Source organism: Sus scrofa, chromosome 14 (genome assembly GCF_054392235.1).
Source record: "Sus scrofa isolate SSC_HxYL_T2T_F1_AM1 chromosome 14, Sscrofa_HxYL_maternal_Yorkshire_Landrace_v2.0, whole genome shotgun sequence".
Taxonomy (NCBI): domain Eukaryota; kingdom Metazoa; phylum Chordata; class Mammalia; order Artiodactyla; family Suidae; genus Sus; species Sus scrofa.
The window spans coordinates 63521083-63542814 of record NC_139396.1 but is presented as its reverse complement, the minus strand read 5'-3'; the positions used below and the strand labels follow the sequence as shown (position 1 = coordinate 63542814).

The 21732-nt window shown below is 49.0% G+C and overlaps 1 protein-coding gene across 1 annotated transcript; it reads left to right on the top strand.

Moving 5' to 3' along the window:
- The first annotated feature begins 5793 nt into the window (after window positions 1-5793).
- On the top strand, window positions 5794-21419 carry FICD (FIC domain protein adenylyltransferase). Its single transcript, XM_084997480.1, has 10 exons — window positions 5794-6017; window positions 6328-6499; window positions 7588-8374; window positions 11049-11340; window positions 12338-13270; window positions 15107-15160; window positions 15874-16112; window positions 17252-17341; window positions 17380-17805; window positions 18826-21419. The coding sequence occupies exons 7-10, from the start codon at window positions 15938-15940 to the stop codon at window positions 19899-19901; spliced, it is 1767 nt and encodes a 588-aa protein (XP_084853606.1). The 5' UTR covers window positions 5794-6017; window positions 6328-6499; window positions 7588-8374; window positions 11049-11340; window positions 12338-13270; window positions 15107-15160; window positions 15874-15937; the 3' UTR covers window positions 19902-21419.
- The last annotated feature ends 313 nt before the right edge of the window (window positions 21420-21732 follow it).

Genomic DNA, 21732 nt, shown 5'->3' with positions numbered 1-21732 from the left:
CTGGTGGGCGTGGAACTGACAGACTTGAGAGAACTTTGGGGGGGGGGGGTTCCAGTAATATTCTAATATATCTCATAAGAAGTTTGCATCACAGATTTCCCATTGTGGCTCAATGGTTAATGAACCCAACTAGGATCCATGAGGATGTGGGTTCAATTCCTGGCCTTGCTCGGTGGGTTAAATATCCAGTGTTGCCATGAGCTCTGGTGTATGTCACAGGCATGGCCCAGATCCCCAGTTCTGTGGCTATGGTGTAGGCCTGCAGCTGCAATTCCAATTTGACCCCTAGCCTGGGAACTTCCATATGCCACAGTGCAGCCCTAAAAAAAGGCAAAAAAAAAAAAAAAGCATCACATAAAAAGCATATATATTTGTCAATGGTAGACCTAAGATTTGTACATTTTATTGGTTTTTTGTTTGTTTGTTTGGCTGCACCCATGGCGTGCAGAATTTCCCAGGCCGGGGATGGAACCTGCTGCCATGACAATGCCAGATCCTTAACCCCCCTGTGCCACAGGAGAACCCTGGGTTTTTTTGTTTTGTTTTGTTGTTTTTTTGGGTTTTTTTTTTTTGTCTTTTTAGGGCTTCACCCTCAGCATATGGGGGTTCCCAGGCTAGGGGTCTAATCATAGCTGTAGTTGTCGGTTTACACCACAGCCACAGCAACTCAGGATCCGAACCACATCTACAACCTACTCACAGCTCACGGCAACGCTAGATCCTTAATCCCCTGATTGAGGCCGGGGATCGAACCCGCAACCTCATGGTTACTAGTTGGGTTCATTAACCACCGAGCCACGACAGGAACTGTTGTATTTTGTAAATTAAACATATATTAAACTCTAGATAATAATAAAAATGCTGAAGTATTAAGGGGGGGGGAGCTACAGCGAGTATTGAGGACTTCATTGATCTGGAACAGACCACGGTAGGGATAGGAGTTTGAGAAACTGCCCTAGAGAAACTTTCACACATGTGCCCCCAAAATCATACAAAAATTTCACTGCAGTACTGTTTGTAGTAGGGGGCGCTTGGAAGAATCCCAGTGCTCTTCACCAGGGGAAGGCAAATGGGTATGTATTATTTAGGAACATGTACCATATGAATAAGAGCAAGAGGCCATGCATGAGTATAATAAGCTTTGAATTCAAGATGCTGGTTGCCCCTGGAAGGGGAAGCGGGCCGTGATGGGGAGGAGATGCTATGGGGCTTTGCAGGGTGCTTTGTTAATAGGAAACAGTATTTCTTAAACTGGGTGGCAAGCGCAGGTACTCATTGCATTATTGATGCCTACTGGATGTCTGAAATATTTAATTTAAAAATAGATGTGGGAGTTCTCACCATGGTGCAGTGGGTTAAGAATCCAACTGCAGTGGCTCGGGTTGCAGTTTCGGCTCAGATTCAATCCCTGGCCCAGGAATTTCCATATGCCCCAGTGCAGCCATAAAAAAAATAAATAAAAAATAGATGTGCATAGCGTGTTCCTGGTGGCTTAGCGGTTTAGGATTTGGCATTGTCACTGCTGTGGTGTAGGTTTGATTCCCTGGCCCAGGAACTTCCACATACCAGGGATTCAGACAAAAAAAGAAAAAAACTAGATGTGCAGAGAAAAATATTTAGCATAATTGTGCATGGATATTTTTTTCTTCTTGTTGTTTATTTATGCCTTCTCTTACATCTGTAACAATCCCATCTTGCTTCGAAGAAATAAAGTCATTGGCTACTTAACAAGAAAAAATGTTGTTTTTCTTTTTTTTTTGAAAGTAAGATATATGGCTTCTCCAAATAACTGGCTCTGAGAACAACGATTATTTGCATGTCTGAGATCCATTCGATGATGAAAACAATTTGACACCATATGACACGAGAAACATCCTGAATCCAGAACAGGAGTCGTCAGCCCAGGGGCACCTAAACGGGGCCACCAAACTGCTGTTCCTCGGGAGGCTTCAAAAACTGGGCCTGACCCCACTGAGTGTACATAACAAGGATAAGTTAGCAGTCAGGGCGAGGGCTCCTGGGGCCTCTTGGGTAGCATTAGGTTAGAAAGAGGAGGAGTTCCCATCGAGGTGCAGTGGTTAACGAATCTGACTAGGAACCATGAGGTTGCGGGTTCGATCCCTGCCCTTGCTCAGTGGGTTAACGATCCGGCGTTGTTGAGAGCTGTGGTGTAGGTCGCAGACACGGCTCGGATCCCAAGTTGCTGTGGCTCTGGCGTAGGCCGGCGGCTACAGCTCCGATTTGACCCCTAGCCTGGGAACCTCCATATACCAAGGGAGCAGCCCAAGAAATGGCAAAAAGACAAAAAGGAGAAAAAAAATCCAGACGTAGAAATAAGAGGAACCTGTGAGTGAGGGGAGAGAGAACAGTCTGGATGTACCTTCTTTTAAATGAATGGAGTCATTCTGAAGCCACCTCCACTGTAGCCTCAAGTTGGGGGGTTTTGTGTTTCCTAAGCAATAGAATTCGACTCTGCCAGTAGGAAGCGCTTGACTGCTGTTTCTTAAAGATGCATAAGGGTTTTTTGTTTTGTTTTGTTTTGTTTTGCATAATGAACACATTTCCCAGGCAGCCGCTTTCCAGGTTCTTTGTCAGGTGTCAAGGTAAGCTTTTAGAAAACTCCTCCGTGGACCGCAGGGAGGCAATTTCCACCCAATACAGAATGCTTAAGATGGAGAAATCTCACTTTTCAATATCGCTTAGGGAACCATATTTTGTGCGTGCAGCACAGCTGAATGCAGACAAAATAGAGAAAGAAAATTGAGTGGAATCTCCTGACAGGGATTGAAGGGAGTGATGACAAGTGAAGTACTGCCCCCTGGTGTCCACAGATAGTAACACAACCATAAGCTGCATCGGGCTTGTGTGGCCTCTTCCTGTGTTCCCTATTACCATCTCTGGCACATTTGAAGAGCCCACACCAGGGACTGCAATCTGGTAGCCCTCCATAAACCAGTGGGCAGACATGCCAACTCTTTGAAAAGTAAAGACGTTTTGCTTAAAAATCTAGGCCTGACATTTCTTTGGAAAAACTGAAAAATCTGTCAACTTTTGGGCTGCACCCCAGCATAACAAACATAGGCTAGAGCTGAAAGGCTGCTGCCCACTTTGGACGAGTATTCTCACATTCTCCACACTCCCCACCTCTCCATAGTGTCTCACACCCAGGCAGTATCTCTCACTAACAGTCCTTGTATGTCCTCTGGATTTGCTACCATGGTCCAAGCTCACTGAAGAGTTTACACTTGGCCTTCCAAGGAATGGAGAGAGGAGGGTGCTTTTAAAAGCAAGTGATGATGAGGTCCCATTGTGGCACAGCAGAAATGAATCTGACAAGTATCCATGAGGATGCTGGTTTGATCCCTGGCCTTGCTCAGTGGGTTGAGGATCCGGCGTCCTGGTGAACTGTGGGGCAGGCTGGCAGCTGTTGCTCTGATTCAACTCCTAGCCTGGGAACTTCCATAGGCTGCAGGTGTGGGCCCAAAAAGGAAGAAAAGGAAAAAAAAAAAAAAAAAAAAGCAGGCTATGACAGCACCTCATGCCTGGGAGGGGACAGAGGTCCACAAGCCCCATGATACACAGCAGTGATGGTCACTGCCCTGCTCAGGGTCACCCAGCCAGTTGAGTGGAAGGCCCTGCCTTTGAACACACATGTCTGTCTGACCCCAGAGCCTGGCTGTTTTCCACTCCATCAACCATCCCCCATAATTAGCTGGCAGAGAAGGCCCTCCTGTGGGGAAGGTTTTGACAAGGACGTCACCGCTTGTGCCATCAGATGTGAAATTCAAGGAATTCTGAGATAATGATGTTCAAGGGCTTTGTTCAAGACAGAGACAAGAAGCCCCAGAAACCCCCACCATTCTGAATGTGTTTCTTAAAAACCTTCATCAAGCACAGGTGTTAAGTTCCCAATTAAAGTGAAGTAAACTGTCAAAAAAAAAGAAAAATAATATCATATTAAAAAAAAAAAAAACCTCCATGATTTGTCCTGCTTCCATGTTTCTTTTTTCTTTCTTTCTTTCTTTTTTTTTTTTTCTTTTTTTAAGGCTGCACCCGCAGCCTATGGAAGTTCCCAGGCTAGGGGTCTAATGGGAGCTGTAGCTGCCAGTCTACACCACAGCCACAGCAATGCCAGATCCGAGCCAAATCTGTGACCTACACCACAGCTCACGGCAACATCGGATCCTTGATCCACTGAGCAAGGCCAGGGATCGAACCCAAAACCTCGTGGTTCCTAGTCAGATTCGTTTCCGCTGCGCCACGACGGGAACGCCCTGCTTCAGTATTTCTTATTCAAGTCAATAAAATTAATCGAGCATCTGCTAAGGGCTGGGAGTTGGGGAAATGGGAGCCAGTTAGGAGATACACACAGGGAGCCCAAAGGGCAAAGGGCAAAGCTGCTGGGTCTTCACCTTGCAATGCCCACCCCATTGTCATGACAGTGACCTCTGGCCTGGGCCTGGACACTTCCCTCTGTGCTATGGTCAGTGGCTTCCCTCAACTAGAAACAGACTGAGACCCATGGAAGGACAATGGGGTCTCTCCCCAGCGGTTGGAGCAACCTATAGCAGCTTTGACAGTTTCTTCTGCAGATAAAGCAGTGATGATTTGGTGTCTTTTCTGGGAATAACTGCAACAGCAGATGCTTATCAAGGGTTTTCTCTGTGCCAGATGCCCTCACACAAAACCCTACGAGGAGGTGCTGTCTTCCAATTATCCTCATCTCACAGAAAAGTGGGGGGGGCGGGGCGGTGTCAAATTCCTTGCTGAATATAACTCAGCTGAGCTGGGATTTGAACCCAGGGCTGTGTGGCTCCCGTCAGTGACACCCACAACCACCCAGTACTGGCTCCCAGGGGGAATGGGGGTCATGGAGAAAGGAGGTCAGATCTTGAAGTGTCAGGTCTTCTGCACATCCCAAACTTGAGGACAAAAGCGAGGAAAGCTATTTGTCCCCACTTCACAGATGGGGAAATGGAGGGTTGGAGTCACCTACCCAAGGTCACACAGAGCAGAGTCTGAATTAGAGCCCAGATCACCCTTGATTCCAGAATCTCTACTGCTAGCCCCGTAATGCTTAGCATTTCTGGGGTACATCCTGGATATTTAATGTCAATATTTGTGAATTAAGATGGAGGTGTCAGCTCTCTGCTTCCAGAAAAAAAAAAAAAAAACTATCTCTCCAGGAAGCAAGAGAACCAGCAAGGCTCTCTGGAGAAGACAGGAATTGCAAAGTCAGGAGGAAGGAGAGAGAAGGTGAGAGACAGGGGAACGGGGGCAACCCTGGTGGCAAAGAGTGGCCGCTGAGAACACGGGCTGTGAAGTCCGATAACAGGCTGGACAGGTGCAAACCATCACATCCTCACTTTACACTTCAGGACACTGAGGCCCAGGAGGGCAGCCTGGGTGACACTGTGGGTTAAATCCACTCCACCTACCGCCACGAATCAAGGTCTTTTGGAGACGTGCATGTCCTCCAAGCAGCCCAGAGCTTAAACAACAAGAGGCTTGCCTGAGTTGTTTTTTGGGAATTGGAGTCAGCTGTGTAGTTCAAGCTGAGCTGGTTGAGACAGGATAGGACCACCCACCCTTCAACCAGGATGGGCGAGAGCCTCCATGTGAACTTTTGCTCGCTCAGAGGCCTGTAGCTGAGTTCCACCTGCATAGAACTATCACGCCTATCACACCTATTCCCCATCACCTTCCCCACGCCCCCCCACGCCTCAGACGCCTGGGAGGGCCTTACTGACTCATTCTTCATTCCATAAATACTCAAGCCCCATTCAGGGAGGTGGTGGGTGAGTTTGAGATGTGTTTGCTCCTCTCCCCATTTGGCTGTCTTGCTAGGAAAGGCGGAACCAAGTTCGTGTTCCCGACACCCAGCGAGGCGGAGCAAACTGAGAAGTTGGAGTTTGGAGCAGAGAAAGGTTGGTTGTAGCGCCCAGCAAGGAAAACAGACAAGTTATACTCGAAAAGACACCGACTCCCTGATGGTTTTCAAGCAAGAGTTTTTAAAGGTAAGCTTTAGAGTGAGGGCTGTGGGGTGCATGACTTTCATCTAAGGGATGGTTGGGGAGGTACCAGGGCGGGGGTCAAGGAATCCTGTGCTCGGTGTGAAGCCTCCACCCACCATCTGGGGCCGAGGAGGATGAGGGGGGCTTGGTTCCCGCAGAAGAACCCAGAGCTATGTATCAGATTGTTGTCTCCCTTGAGGAGGAACTAGGACTCTGTTGTTTGCACTATTGTTTCTGGGCTGCTCCTTCCTCATTTCTGCATTCGCTCCTTCCTCTAACTAGTAACTGTTGGAATCTGCCCTTTGGAACTCAGGGAAGGTCTAGGAGACGGAAAGTTTTTTCCTACACATCACAAAGGACCCAGAAAGGCTTTCGTACCAGGACCATCCTCTCGTTGCTACAAACCTTCGGCGTCTCAGCGTTTTGGCTCCTGTACGTCAGGCAAGAACCTGGTTTGGATGCAAATTTGGGGAACCAGCCAGGAGGTAAGTTCAGAGGGACCTATCACCTATGGCTCCTCAGCCCCTTGCTGGTACTGGGAGCCTGTGGATGGGTCCCAGCAGCCTCCAGGTCCATTTGTGCCAGGGATTTCCCCCGCCCACCCCACCCCTGGATCTCCCACTGGGTGATGCCACCAACGTTTGGTTTTATTTTTCTTGTGCCACAAAGAGATGGGTTTGGAAGACATCTTTTGGGGTGAGTAATCTCATTAAGAAAATGGACCTTTGCCTAGATTGTCTTTGCAACCATCACTCAGTCATGGGTTAGAGGCCCACCTGGCAAGAATTTGGAGACAATATAAAAGGTTCACAGCTGCAAGGTACTCCATACCTGGGGTAAAGGCCCAGTGCTCAGGGTTTTGGTCTTGTTTGTTCTGTTTTGTCTATGTCTGTCTATGTCTGACTGTCCCATTAAGAACTGGCTACAGGGGATTGAGCTTCTTGATGCCCATAGCAAGGCCTCTTAGAAAGATGTTGTTGCTATGACCACCTAGAAGCAAAGCCCTTCCAAAATGTGTTCTAATTGCCCAATTCCCCTGTGTAGCCCTCTAGGCTGCATTTTCCCAAACTGAGAGACTTGCACTATGAATCATAGCAAAAAGTTCTTTTCGTCTTTTTTTGGGGGGTGGGGGGTAATACTGCATGACAATAGGAGTTCCCCTTGTGGCTCATTGGGTTAAGGATCCAATGTTGTCTCCATGAGGATGCACGTTCCATCCCTGGCCTCACTCAGTGAGTTAAGGATCCGGTATTGTCACAAGCTGGGGTGTAGTTTACAGATGCAGCTCCGATCTGGCATTACTGTGGCTGCCGTGTAGGCCAGTAGCTGTAGCTTGGATTCAACCCTTAGCCTGGGAACTTGCATATGCTGCAGGTGCAACCATTAAAAAAACAAAAACAAAACCACTGCGTGACCACAATATGCTTTAGGCTCTGGAGCAAAATGGCCTGAAAACAGGCCCTTAAGCTGCAACACAATTTTGCAACTGGATTTACTTTGTAAATGAGGAAGGCAAGGGTGGGGTAGGGATTGAGAGGAAATACCTTATATACAGTCTTTTATGTTTTAACAGGATAAACCTGTGCAAAGAAGATAGAAGATTTTGCCCAAACAGGAAAAGAAGATTTTGCCCAAACAGGAAAGGAAGATGAGAGAAACCTGTTTTGCTTGATTCACATGCAAAGGAGTCATTGCTCTTGTGTTGCCAGTGCTGTGAGGTCAGCCAACACTCTGCCTTCTTCTCTACCCTGGAAGATGGTATTGCTGCTCTTTCCCTGCCAGGGTATGAGCCACAGCCTCAGGCTCTGGTGCCCCCTGGTCTCTGAGGGTCAAGAAAGAAATAGAAGGGGTCTCCCCCCTCCTCATTAACCTGCTGGGGTACTGACTTGGCCAGGGAGCCACCACTCAGGTGGGGCAACATCGCTTAAGCCAAGTTCCCCCTGGGGATGTGAATGCTGAGACTGGGCAAAGGTGATGGGATGGATCTGGGTCCACTCCCTGTTTCCAGGTTCAGATTTAATTGGAAGAACCATATGCCAACTTAAAAGACCCCAAGAGAATGGAGATCTTCCTTCACCGATCTGTGCAAACCAACACGGGCAGCTGTTCAAAGCTTACTACATACCCTGCTCACTTCAGATGGACACAGAATGTTGGATAAGCCTGGGGAAGGAGGCATGTCTGCCCCATACAAAACCCCCTGGCCACCCAGGACAGGCCACAGCAAACATAGCCGTACCTTCAGTGGATCCCAGTTGGATGTGAATGCTGGGGAGAGACCCGAACTTGACTGACACAGAGAATGCATTTTTGCAGGACTGCAAAGAGGGTGCAAGATGAGCCTCCGTAAAGTATAGAAGGTAAAACAAAATTGAATGAGGATCCTTCAAAATTTCTAGATGGAATCTTGAAAGGCTATAGGCAATACACAGAAGTAGCCTTGAGGCCCTAGAGAACTTGAAAAAAAAATTTTTTTAATGTAAGTATAGTTGATTCATGTTAACTTCTGAACAGCAAAGTGATTCAGTTATACATATATATGTATACACTTTCTTTTTGTTCTATGGCCATACCTACAACATACAGAAGTTCTGGGGCCAGGGGTCGAATCAGAACTGCAGCTGCCGGCCTACACCACAGCCGCAGCAATGCCAGATCTGTAACCCACTGAGCAAGGCCAGGGATAGAACCCGCATCCTCAGACATCTGTTTTTTAACCCACTGAGCCACAACAGAAACTCCTACATTCTTTTTTTTTTTTTTTTAATTTAAAGATGGTTAATGTGACTTTTTAGTGGTCAGCCTCCCCTGCAGAAGGTGGGAGGGGCTTTAAGGAGGGCTCTGTCTCAGTTTGAATAAAGGCATTCAAAGTTTTCAATGGCAGGGACCAGGTTCAGCAGAAAGGAAACAATTGGTGAATAAAACAGGTCCATGGAGTTCCTGTCGTGGCACGGCAGAAACAAATCCAACTAGGAACCATAAGGTTGCAGGTTCGATCCCTGGCCTCAGTGGGTTGAGGCTCCGGCATTGCCATGAGTTGGGGTGTAGGTCGCAGATGCGGCTCGGATCCAGCGTGGCTGTGGTGTAGGCCAGCAGCTGTAGCTCTGACTCAATCCCTAGCCTGGGAACCTCCATATGCCCGGGTGTGGCCCTTTTTTTTTTTTTTTTTTTTTTTATTAAAAACAACCAGGTCCACCCTGCTGGTGGCTGCCTGACACAGAAGAGCCAGACCCCATCAAGGGCCCTCATGAGGCGCTCAGCAAAAGGTAGGAGGTCCAAGAGTGTGGACTGCCCATGTACGTATCGTTTTCTAGGAAGCCTAGAAAAGCGTCCCATCCTAGTAAGACTTGAAGGTAAATGGGTGGCACACCATGTGCCTGAATCAAAAAGGACAGTGACCAAGAAGGGCAGGGCCCAGGAGTTGCTTTCAACCCCACGGAGTCCATCAAGATCTCCCGTACGGAGCCCCTGGTGACTATGACTGTAGGAAAATCAACTTTTGGATTTTCTGGTTTGTTGAGGGTGGGGGTCCCTTTCTTCATTTTAAATACCTGGCTCTCTAAACCTTCCTCTGAGACTGCTAGTAACTAGAGTGTGGGGAGAAACATTGAAAAAGCCCTTTCTCTAGTCACTAGACTGTCCGATGGGGAAACCAGTCTAAAACACAGCTTTCTGGGAGTTCCCGTCATGGTGCAGCAGAAATGAATCCAACTAGGAACCATAAGGTTGCAGCTTCGATCCCTGGCCCAATCCAGTAGGTTAAGGATCCACCGTTGCCGCGAGCTGTGGTGTAGGTCGCAGACACAGCTCGGATCTGGCATTGCTGGGGTTGTGGTGTAGGCTGGAAGCTGTAGCTCTGATTAGACCCCTGGCCTGGGAACCTGCATATGCCGTGGGTGTGGCCCTAAAAAAGACAAAAGACAAAAAAAAAAAAAACCCATAAAACACAGCTTTCTGTAGCTGCCTGAATGCGCCATTCCCCTTCTGGGAGGAGACTGACAAGTTAAATACCAGGGTTGCCTCTGCACCTGGGTAAATGGACATAAAATAGCACATTAAAATAGAAGGCTTGCCCACAGCAATCTCTGTGCTTCCAACCCCCAAAGACAGCCTGCAACTGTTCTGGAAGAGGGAGTGCAGCTGGTCAGCCCTGAGGGGACAGGATGGGGAGCCAGGACAAGCAAAGACAGCTACACCTAAGATACTCATCCAGTGGTTCCTAAACTCATACCTCTGCTCACTGCTTTGGAGATTTTTGTTGGTTTCCTGTATTGGAGTTAAAGGATGGGGGTTTGTTTTGCCTACCCTTGAGTTTTGACTCCAAAGAGTTGTTTGCTTTCGAATGGGAAGCTCTAGATAGACTTTAACAATAGTACTGTGAGAAAAAATTCAAGGGACCTACAACTAGGTCTCTTGAAAGGAGGACCTGTGCTCATAGGTGGACAGGATGATTGCCAGTAAAACAAACACCTTAGGAGTTCCCGTCGTGGCGCAGTGGTTAACGAATCCGACTAGGAACCATGAGGTTGCGGGTTCGGTCCCTGCCCTTGCTCAGTGGGTTAACGATCCGGCGTTGCCGTGAGCTGTGGTGTAGGTTGCAGACGTGGCTCGGATCCCATGTTGCTGTGGCTCTGGTGTAGGCCGGTGGCTACAGCTCCGATTCGACCCCTAGCCTGGGAACCTCCATATGCCGCAGGAGCGGCCCAAGAAATAGCAATAAGACAAAAAAAAAACCCACCTTAGACCAGAATACAGTTTGTTTTTCTTTTTACAGCTGCACCTGTAACATATGGAAGTTCCCAAGCTAGGGGTCTAATTGGAGCTGCAGCTGCTGGCCTACACCACAGCCACCCTGGCTCCAAGCTGCATCTGTGACCTCTGCCATAGCTTCTAGCAATGCTGGATCCTTAACCCCCCGAGGGAGGCCAGGGATCAAACCCACATCCTCAGAGACAATGTGGGTCCTTAACCCCCTGAGGCACAAGGGGAACTCCCAGAATACAGTTTTGACTTTGAACTTTTTTTTCCTTCCAGCTATATTCGCCTCTTGATTCTTTTGATCATCTCTTCCAGAATTAACTACTTCCGTTTGTAGGTGATGAAATGTGTAAAGAAGCCACTTCACATGCTGGCACTGCTATGAGCCTGGTCTTTCCCTTCAGCTCAGTTACTTGTGATTCCTGGCGACAGTCCACGTCTGGGAAGTGGTCTGAAGACCATCTTCATGCTTTCTAGTTAAGATCTACAACCAGGCTCTATGTCCTCCAGGAAGGCTACACAGCGTGGATCTAAACATTATGTATTAAACTAAGGGGCATCCTTCCAAGTGAGTTTTGTTTTTGTTTTGGGGGCTGGGGGTGTTTGGCCATACCTGTGGCACATAGAAGTTCCCAGGCCAGGGATCAAACCGGCACCACAGCAGTATCCTGAGCCACTGCAGGGACGACACTGGATTCTTAACTTGCTATGTCACAAGAGAACTCCTCAAGCGAGTTTAAATGTATTTTATTTTTAAGAAACTTACATGATTTTTTTTCCCCTCAAAAACAAATGCCTCCACTCCAAAAAAAAAAAAAATCAAAATTAAGAGCTCAAAATGCCATCAGTCTCATTTATCTAAGCACTGGTGGTGTATGGATGAAAAGCTGTGGTCAGTCAGTATGACAACAGGTGATAGCTCCAGAGTAACAGCCCAACTTGTTCACATTTTTCCACATCTAAACCATCCTTCAGGCTGGCAGCTGTGGCTCGATATGACCCCTAGCCTGGGAATTTCCATGTGCTGCAGGTGCGGCTATTAAAAAAAAAAAAAAAAAAAAAAGCTTTAGGAGTTCACGTTGTGGTTCAGTGGAAACAAATCTGACTACTACGCATGAGGATGCAAGTTTGATCCCTGCCTGGCTCAGTGGGTTGAGGATCTGGCGTTGCCGTGAGCTGTGATGTATGTCACAGACTTAGCTAGGGTCTGACCTGACTGTGGTCTAGGCTGGTGGCTACAGCTCTGATTTGACCCCTGTCCTGGGAATTTCCCTCTGCCTCAGATGTGGCCCTAAAAAGACAAAAAAATAAATTAAACCCATCCTTAAAGGAAATTATGTCCCTGGTCACATCATTCTTGCAGCAGTCTGGCACCTAGACTACTGGGCCATCTGGAATCATGCTTTCACCAACAAAGAACTGACAGGTTGTGTTTTAAGAACTGATAGTTTTTGAAATTAGCAAGGATGTGCTTCATTTGTGCTGCAGCTCCTGTCATAAAAGCTCTTAATCTTGTCTCTGTCCTTTAAGTTTCCCTTTACACGTAATCTTTGTACTCCTTGTAGGCTGCTCTCGTGAAGCTGGTTTCCTGCAAGCGATGGTTTATGACCAGTCATAACTGTTTTTGGTACCTTTGCCTTTGGGGCCTTCAACAGTGTTTGCACTGATGCATATCCATCCGTGAGGGATTTGGAGTTCCTGGTGGCTCAGTGGGTTAAGGACCCAGCATTGTCACTTGCTGTGGCTCTGGTTACTGCTGTGGCATGCGTTCAGTCAAAAGCAAACAACACCAATGAGTGAGTCGTCATTGTTCCCCTCTGTCCTACTATCTTCCCCTCTACCTCTGGATACAGCCCGTCCACAATCTCCCGGACCTTGTAGACGTCAGAGAACATCTTGCCATGGCTGACAGATGATCATGATGGTGGCTGGAGGGACTGGCTTAGCAGGAACTAGGAGCCCAGAGCAAGTGTGGTGCTGCCAGGGCAGAGCTCCAGGGCAGGTGGGGAGTGGAAGGGAAAAAGCAACTTGGAACTTTTTATAGAACGAGGCTAGAAGGTGTCCAAGAAAAAGGCAGTTCTCAGCCTTTTAGTAAATACTTGGGTTCTGAACTCTCACAAAGACTTGCTCCCTGGTGGAAGGGGAAGTGCTAGACCTGGGGAGATTCCTGGGGATGGCCAGGTTCTGCTGTACCTGGATCCCCAACTTCGGAGAGATAGCCAAACCCCTTTGGGAAGTTTTAGAGGAGACAATGAACCTCTAGACGAAAGTCTTGGAAGAATAAACATTCAGAAAACCAGCTCTAACCTCACAGGCCTTGAGGAACGTGATGGGGAAGCAAAAACCACGCTTGCCACAGAAGGAAACTTGGAACTGAGGTCATTCAAACCTGAGCTGGTTCCAGACCTCCGACCCTCGACACTAACTTCTCCAAATGAGCCAGTGAAACACTTGCATCTTAAGTTGCTTTTCAAAAAGAAGCCTGGACAAAAGTTAAGGTGAGTGGAATTCATGCAGTGGTGGCTTGGGTAACTTTCAGAAGGCAATTTAAACAACCTGTTAGGTGACCAGGATGATTGTTCTCTTTAGTTAATGCCTCCTCGTGGCTTCTAACCTCCCAGGCTTAGAAGGACAATTCAGTGATGCGGACCTGTCAGAGTTTGGCCAAAGTAGGTAATCTTTGTAGCTGTAGCATGTGTCACCCAAAACCTTATTTTGTATTGGATCAAGCTCACCCCTTGATTGTGCCTGTCATTAACTTTTTGACCCTCCCTAATTTCACTGCATCTTCAGATATCAGTTAAGGCTAATAACAGAATTTCCTGTCTCCTGTTTTTTCTTGACTGAAATTTGGTCATCTCAAGTCCTAAGATTTTTTTTTTTTTTAAAGACACTGGAGTTCCCATTGTGGCTCAACAGGCTAAGAACCCAACACTGTGTCCATGAGGATGTGGGTTCAATCCCAGGTCCCGCTCAGTGGGTTAAGGATCTGGCATCACAAGCTGTGGCATAGGTCTCAGAAGCAGATGGAATCCAATGTTGCTGAGGCACAGGCTGGCAGCTACAGCTCCATGTCAACCCCTAGCACGGGAACTTCCATATGCTGCAGGTGCAGCTGTAAAAAGAAGAAAAAAAGACAGTTAATGTCTACCCCTAGCAAAGTTCTACTTGGTCAGAATACTATAGAAACTGTATTTATCTCCCAGGCTACATTCCTTCCATATTTAATATTGAACTTCAGATGTCTGGCATTCTGTGTGCCTCCTCAGTGTACATCTTGGCAGTTTTGACTTCCATTACTGATTTTGGGCCTGTGAATGCCTTGATCACTGGTGTGTAGGTTTTAACTGTTCCCTGAGATCAAAATGGGAACTTCAATCTGGGAACAAATGAAGAGTCTCAAATGAGTGCTGAACAGTTCGATTCCTCAAGTTACGCCCCTTATCAGCGGGAAGTAGCCAGGATGGTTGTCAGCCTTATTCATCAAGATTGAGGAATGATCCAAAAATACGGGGAACTGAAACCATGGATTAAATCCATTGCACCTAGTTAAGGTCCTTTGAAGACCTGCATGTCCTCCAAGCAGCCCAGAGCCAAACCAGAAGATGTTTGCCTGAGTCATTTTTTAGGAACTTGGAGTCAGTTATGTCTAGTTTGAGCTGAGTTGGTTGAGACCGGGGGGACCACCCACCCTTCAGCCAGGATGGGGGACGGGCCCCTCTGTGACCTTTTGGTCATGCAGAGGCCTGTAGCTGAGTTACATCTACACAGAATTATCATACCTATTCCCAATGGCCTTCTCCACGCCCCCCCCCCCCACAACTTCATGCCTCTGATGGCCTTGCTGCTTATTCTTGATCTCATAAGTGACCCAAGCCCCTTGCCTTCGGGGAGGCAGATTTGAGATTTGCTCTGTCTCCTCAGTTAGCTGCCTTTCAAATCCTCTTTGCTGCAAGCCTGTTTCTCAGTGTTTTGGCCTGCTGTGCATCGGACAAAAGCAGCTTGGTTTTGTGTAGGGCCTTCTGCAGATACCAAACTCGGAGGTAAAAGTGATGGAGGCTGTCAGCCCCCATTTTACAGATGGGGAAACTGAGACTCGAGGTTACAAAGTCTGAACGCAAGCCCAGGTCTCCCTGGCTCTACACCTGTACTGCTAACATCTTAGTATTTCTGGGCATGTCCTGGGTGTTTAATTTCAATACTTGTGAACTAAGATTGAAGCTTCAGTCCACTGCTTCAAGGAAAATACTTTTCACTGTCAACTGGAAGGGGGGAAAAAAAAAGCAGACTGCACAACCAAGAAGTTGTGAATTGTTTATCCTGAAACATTACAGAGGACAATATAGCCCAGGATAAAGTCTCTCAGCTCTGAAGAACCTTCCAAAAAGGTAAGGGAGGAGCCAGGTTATGAGATTTCCTTTGGGGTTTTATTGGGGAGGGGGGGGAGATACAGTTGAACATCTAAAGCAGTAATCACAAAAACACACCTGAAGTTAATGATTTTAGTGCTTTCCTATATATAGGAAAATGGAAGAACCCAGGATCACTGAAAATATTCCTTAGGTACCTTAACTAGGTAGGGCCTGTATCCAGTTTTTCTCCATCCTGAATTCCCCTTGGGCACATCCTTTGGGCAGCTGCGATGGTTGATGACGCTATTACCAGAAGGGCAGGCAACATTCTTTGTCCACACTGGGAAGCAAGTGAACCAGCTAGGCTCTCGAGAGAGGATGCAAATTGCAAAGTTAAGAGGAAGGAGAGAGGTGAGAGACCAAGGGAAGGGGGCAACCCGGGCAGCAAAGAATGGAGGCTGAGGACATAGGCTGTGAAGTCAGGTAACAGGCTGGACAGATGTAAACCATCAGCATCCTCATTTTACACTTAAGGAAACTAAGGCCCTGCAGAGGACGAGAGGGGCCCTGGGGTCGAGGAAACCTAAGGGAAGGGTAATCGGAACTTAGACACTCGGGCGGGGACCCAGCGCTCCCAAAAACCCCGCTGGCAGGGTGCTTTAGTACCCTGGGCTCCCGCTAGTTGCCCAGGCCCCGCCCCTTCTGCTCCTTATTGGCCACTGCGGGCACGCGACCAACAGAAGATTTAGCCAATAGGAGTGGCCCACGGCGCGTCTTTCCCGGGAAAGCGGAGGCAGACGCGGGAACCCGGAAATGCGAAGGGCGGACGAGTTGAGGAAGCCAATCGGTCGCGAAGAAGATGGCAGGCCAACCAATGGCGAGTCACTGAGGGCGGGGCCACGAGCCGGCGGCGGAGGTGCCCGGAGCCCGCGGCGGCAGAGCCTGCGAGTGCTGGGAAGACGGCAGCAGGGCCGAGCGACAGCGCGCGGTGAGGAGGGGGCGAGCTTTGGGTGGGGTTCGGAAAGGGGCAGCTACTCAGAATGACCTTACTCCAATGTCCTCCCGTCTCTGGGCCTCAGTTTTTCCCCTTCCTAGCTAGTGAGGCGTAAGAGATCTGTGCTTCCCAGAAAGTACCTCCTCCCTGGTGAATTCCAGTCCCATCAAGGCGCCAGCCCCACCATTTGGACCAAGCAGTGACCCACACCCTCTTCTGTACCCCCATACCAAGTCGTTTCAGATGTTTTGTATCAGCGAGCCAGGCTCCCCCCTTAGACTCCAAGCCTGAGCGATCAGAAACCTTATCAGTCCGGTACTAGGGGCTGCCGGCGCAGGTGGAGGTGAAGACCCGGGTATTCCGGAGCCATATGCACTGGGGATTCAGGCGCCATACGTCTGTTTACTTCCTATGGTCGTCTGGGAATTGACTTTGTATTCTCTTTCTCTCTGGAACCTGGGTGTAGCTTTCCTTGGAGGGGTGGTGAGAACTGAGATAAAGTATGGCTAGCCCTCAGCTGTAGGCCCAGCACACCATAGTTGCCTAATAGATGCTTATTGTTAGCATGATGGTGCTTTCAGACCCGACCCCTCCACTCCTGCTGCCAGCCCCAAGCACCGGCTTATTGTCATTAAAGGCAGGCAGTCACCCACTTTGGCCCATAGCCTGAGTTCCTCTTTAGCTGCTCAGACTGCCCAAACTCTTACGCAGGAAGCCTGCTGAACAGGCCAGGAAAGGAAGGCCAGAGAGAGGAACACCATTGTGGCTAATACCTGGGTGAGGGCAGGAAGAGGTGGCCGCCCAACAGTTGTACTTAACAAAAGAATGTACCTCAGAAATGCCTTAGTCAATCTGGACAGGTGTAATCTGTGTCTAGACCCCCAGTGTTTGGGAATCTGAGGCCACAGATTTGTGGTTAAGTGGGGAGACCCTAAAGCCATGGCTTCCTGAGGCTGTCACTTGCTCACGGGGTGACTTTGGGAGGGGCCTTCAGGTCTCTGAACCCGTCTCATCTGGAGGTGGTGGTGGCAACAGCATGGACTCCTGTTGAAGATAGCAGGGTATTATATGTGAGGTCCTTAGACTTGAGCCTAGGGGCACACAGCAAATGCTTAATAAGTGTTACTTTTCAGAGTCACAGCGCCCTGGAGGTAGCACCAGTTCTTCCAGGATGGCCCCTCTTGTTCTGTCCACTCCTTGCCGTGCCCCCACCCCTGCTCATAGTGAATGAAGAGACACGGGGCGTCTCTGAACCTCCACTGAAGCCAGAAAAGTATCCTGAAGGTGTCAGTTCCCTTGTTTCACCTCCTGCCAACTCCTGGTTCCCTGTGGGTCCTGCTCCCTCCCAGACTGGGATATGTGCAAGGGGCCCAGCTCTGGGTCCAGATGACACTCATGCCCATGGCTTCAGTGATGGCAGTGACTGAACCAAAATGGGTCTCAGTGTGGGGACGCTTCCTGTGGATGCTGCTGCTGAGCATGGTGTTGGGGTCCCTGCTCGCCCTGCTGCTGCCCCTGGGAACCATGGAGGAACAGTGTCTGGCTGTGCTCAAAGGCTTCTACCTGCTCAGGAGCAAGGTAGATAGGGCACAGCCTGCCGTGACCAAGTGCACCAGCCCGTCCACGGAGCTAAGTGTCACCTCCAGGAATGCAGCGCTGCTGGTGGTCAAGACCAAGGTCTCTCCAGGTAGGACTGACCTTCTGCTCTTCAACATTCATTAATCCCATAGATGTTTAGAGGGCCTGCTTTGTCCTGTGTGCGGGGCCCAGTCTCAGCCCTGAGCTCCCAGCTAGACCAGGTGACAAGTGGTGGAAATACAGTGCTGTCAGCATAGTCATGTGGAAGCCCAGGGAACCATAAGAACAGTTCAGGAAGACTCTGTGGAGGGAATGCCTGAGCTGAGACCTGAGTATGAGGAGGAGGGACTCAAGGGAAAAGGCAGCGGGGAGAGCGTTCCAGGCAACCACAGGGGTAGGAGAGCCCTGGGCACCTGAACTAAAAAAGCCCAGTAGCGTGGCTGGCTCTGGGAGTAGGAGGACCAGTGGGAAAAAGCCAGATGTAGAGTAGGATCCAGTTGAAAACTACTAGGTTACATGAAAACTACTAGGTTACAAGGGTTATTATTATTATTATTATTATTATTGGCCACACCCAGGGCACGTGGAAGTTCCTGAGCCAGGGGTGGAACCTGAGCCACAGCAGTAACTACACCAGATCTTTAACCTGCTAGGACACTTAAGGAAATCCAAGAAAATTTTTCAAAGGTGTAGGGCTGAGGAGGCCCCCAGGACCTAGCAGCAGGGGGAAGCCCCTCACAGCCTGGCCTGAAAGGCACAGGGCTGAAGGCAGGGTGAAGGGAACGGCCCCTCCAGAAGAAACCACCAGGACAGGGGAGAGCTAGCGGGGACACAGGGGAGGCCAGCTGGTGGTAGTGGTAGCCATAGAGGAGCACCGCCACTCTCAATAGCAGGAAGAGGGGAGCCAGGGAGCCCAGCTGATGCCCCCCACCCCACCCCCGCATCCCCGGTAGAGAATGGCTTGGAGGGGCCAAGGACAACGACCAGCACAAAGCCTAGCTGGGCTGTGGGGCTGCATTGAGCCCCCGAGGCGATGTGGTAGATAAACACAGGGCACGGCCCCTCTGGCCATCCTTTGCCCCTCCCCTGCTTCCCAGTCCCTGACCTCGCCTCTTCGGCTCTTTTCTAGCCGGCAAGTTGGAAGCCCAGGCAGCTTTGAACCAAGCCCTGGAAATGAAACGCCAGGGCAAGCGGGAGAAAGCCCACAAGCTCTTCCTGCACGCCCTCAAGATGGACCCTGGCTTTGTGGATGCGCTCAACGAGTTCGGCATCTTCTCGGAAGAGGATAAGGACATCATCCAGGCGGACTACCTGTACACCAGAGCGCTGACCATCGCACCCTACCATGCGAAGGCGCTGGTCAACCGCGACCGCACGCTGCCGCTGGTGGAGGAGATTGACCAGCGGTACTTCAGCATCCTCGACAGCAAAGTGAAGAAGGTCATGTCCATCCCCAAGGGCAACTCCGCACTGCGCAGGGTCATGGAGGAGACGTACTACCACCACATCTACCACACGGTGGCCATCGAGGGCAACACCCTCACCCTCTCAGAGATCCGACACATCCTGGAGACCCGCTATGCCGTGCCTGGCAAGAGCCTGGAGGAGCAGAATGAGGTCATCGGCATGCACGCGGCCATGAAGTACGTCAACACCACGCTGCTGTCCCGCATCGGCTCCGTCAGCATCAGCGACGTGCTAGAGATCCACAGGCGGGTGCTGGGGTATGTGGATCCCGTAGAAGCTGGCCGCTTTCGGACGACACAGGTCCTAGTGGGACACCACGTCCCGCCCCACCCTCAGGAGGTGGAGAAGCAGATGCAGGAGTTCATACAGTGGCTCAACTCTGAGGATGCCATGAACCTGCACCCAGTTGAGTTTGCGGCCTTGGCCCACTACAAACTGGTCTACATCCATCCCTTCATCGATGGCAATGGCAGGACCTCGCGCCTGCTCATGAACCTCATCCTCATGCAAGCAGGCTACCCACCCATCACCATCCGCAAGGAGCAGAGATCCGAGTACTACCACGTGCTGGAGGTTGCCAATGAAGGCGACGTGAGGCCTTTCATCCGCTTCATTGCCAAGTGCACAGAGACCACCCTGGACACCCTGCTCTTCGCTACCACAGAGTATCCAGTGGGGCTGCCAGAGGCCAAACCCAACCACTCTGGGTTCAAGGAGACACTGCCTGTAAAGCCTTAAGGCTGTAAATCCTCCCTTGGTGACAAGGGGTGTCCTAGCGGGGATAAAAATCACAGAAACTTAGCATTTCTAGAAACCTAGTCATCTCCCAGAGCAGGAGATGAGGAGCTTGAACATTCTTTACCTCCAGTTGTTTCTTTAAAGAAGAAAATTAAGTTATTAAGCTTTGTCCCTAAAATAACTTATAATTGAGCCAAGTTATTTATTTCCTTTTGAGCTGATAAGTGTGTGGCGTCAGCTGTCCAAGCCGGCGGCCCCTGTTCATGGGGTGGCCCCGGCAGACTTCAAGGGGCATCAGTGCACCTTGTGACCAGAACAAGTTTTGGAGCAGAATTTGCACTAAGGTGGGGTGAGGTCTCGAGCCACAGGAGTAACTCCTTCCAGCCTTTCTGAAGCTGGCGGAGGAGAACCCGGTTCGTAGTTCTGAGAAATGACTGAAAGCTTGCTTTCCTACAGGTGTTGCCTCCCCTACAAAGAGATGAGCGCTGTGACTAATCCTTACTGGGTGGTAGAGCAAATTTCTGAGATATGAAATGATTGTTGACAATACTTCTGGTGAGACGCCTTGCTCATTTTAAGGAAGATTCTGTGAGCCATAGTTGGCAAAGTCCAGTACCAAAGGCTGTAATTTTTCCACATCAAGACTATTTTTCTAATTAAGAACAGGGGATAGCCTAGTTTCTGTGTGTCAATGTCTCTAACATTTGTGGCAATTCAGACCAGATGTTATGGCCTAAAAGTCCTCCGGGTCTGTCACCCGGTCATTAAATCCTGCTGCAAATCAAGTGTTAGGACACATCTGAGAAGACAGATGCCATGTCCATGCCAAACAAGCACCAGTTCTAGAAACCAAGAAAAAACCTTTGACCACAGGCAGGATGCATCCCTCGAACCCCCTTTCCTGCCCCACAGCCATTGTCCAGCATCCCCTTGGGAAGCAGAATAGATGGCCTTGGGGTGGCCTTATTTTTCTAGCAACTTGTAAAAAGATGTAATCTTACATTTAACACAGCCAAGGTTCCCAGTTGTCATGATGGAAGTAGCAAGGAGCTCCCTTCAATCGTACGTGGCACCAGGGCTGCTGCTGTTTAGAGTCTGAATGGCCAGCAGTGACGTCTGACACTTCGTTCAGACACTGACAGAGACTCTCCACCGAGTGCTGTCTCGGACTGGAGAATTCAGATCCAGATAGTAATGAGGAGACCCTTTTTATGGAGCAAGTGTTTATACAGTCATTTAATTGTGTAATAAGCACAGAGTAGTTGGCTGAAAGATTAATAAGTGAAAAGATGTATGAAATGGCCCCAAACCTTTATAAAAAATATTTTTGTATTTATATGCTGCCATCAGGATTTCTTACACCTTTAACTCTTCTACCGTCTTGCTTTCGTAAGCACACCCCGGAAGCCTGACTAGAGTGCTTGCTTTGAACTCAAGGGAGAAATGTGCACTTTAGCTATATGTGAAGGATGTTATTTTAACAAATTGCTGATTAATAAAAGTATTTTGTTACATAAATGCCTGAGACTTTGCTGTCTTCAAGAGATGGTCCCATTTGGCCTAAGGATGAAGGAGGGATTCTTTCTGAACTTTAGCCCTATTTATATTTTTCTGAGAGAAACAGATCCAAGATGGTCATTTCTAGAAGAAAACGAGACAGAACTGGTTGGATAAGCTACCACTGAGGTTGACAGGGATGGATTACTGAGCCTGCACTAAAGACTCACGTAAGTGAAATGGTTTGTGTGTATCTATTTACCATCGGCCTTTTCCTCTAGGGAAAACAGACCCACTCTTAGGTTCCCAAAAACCCATTTCTAGAACCGTCAAC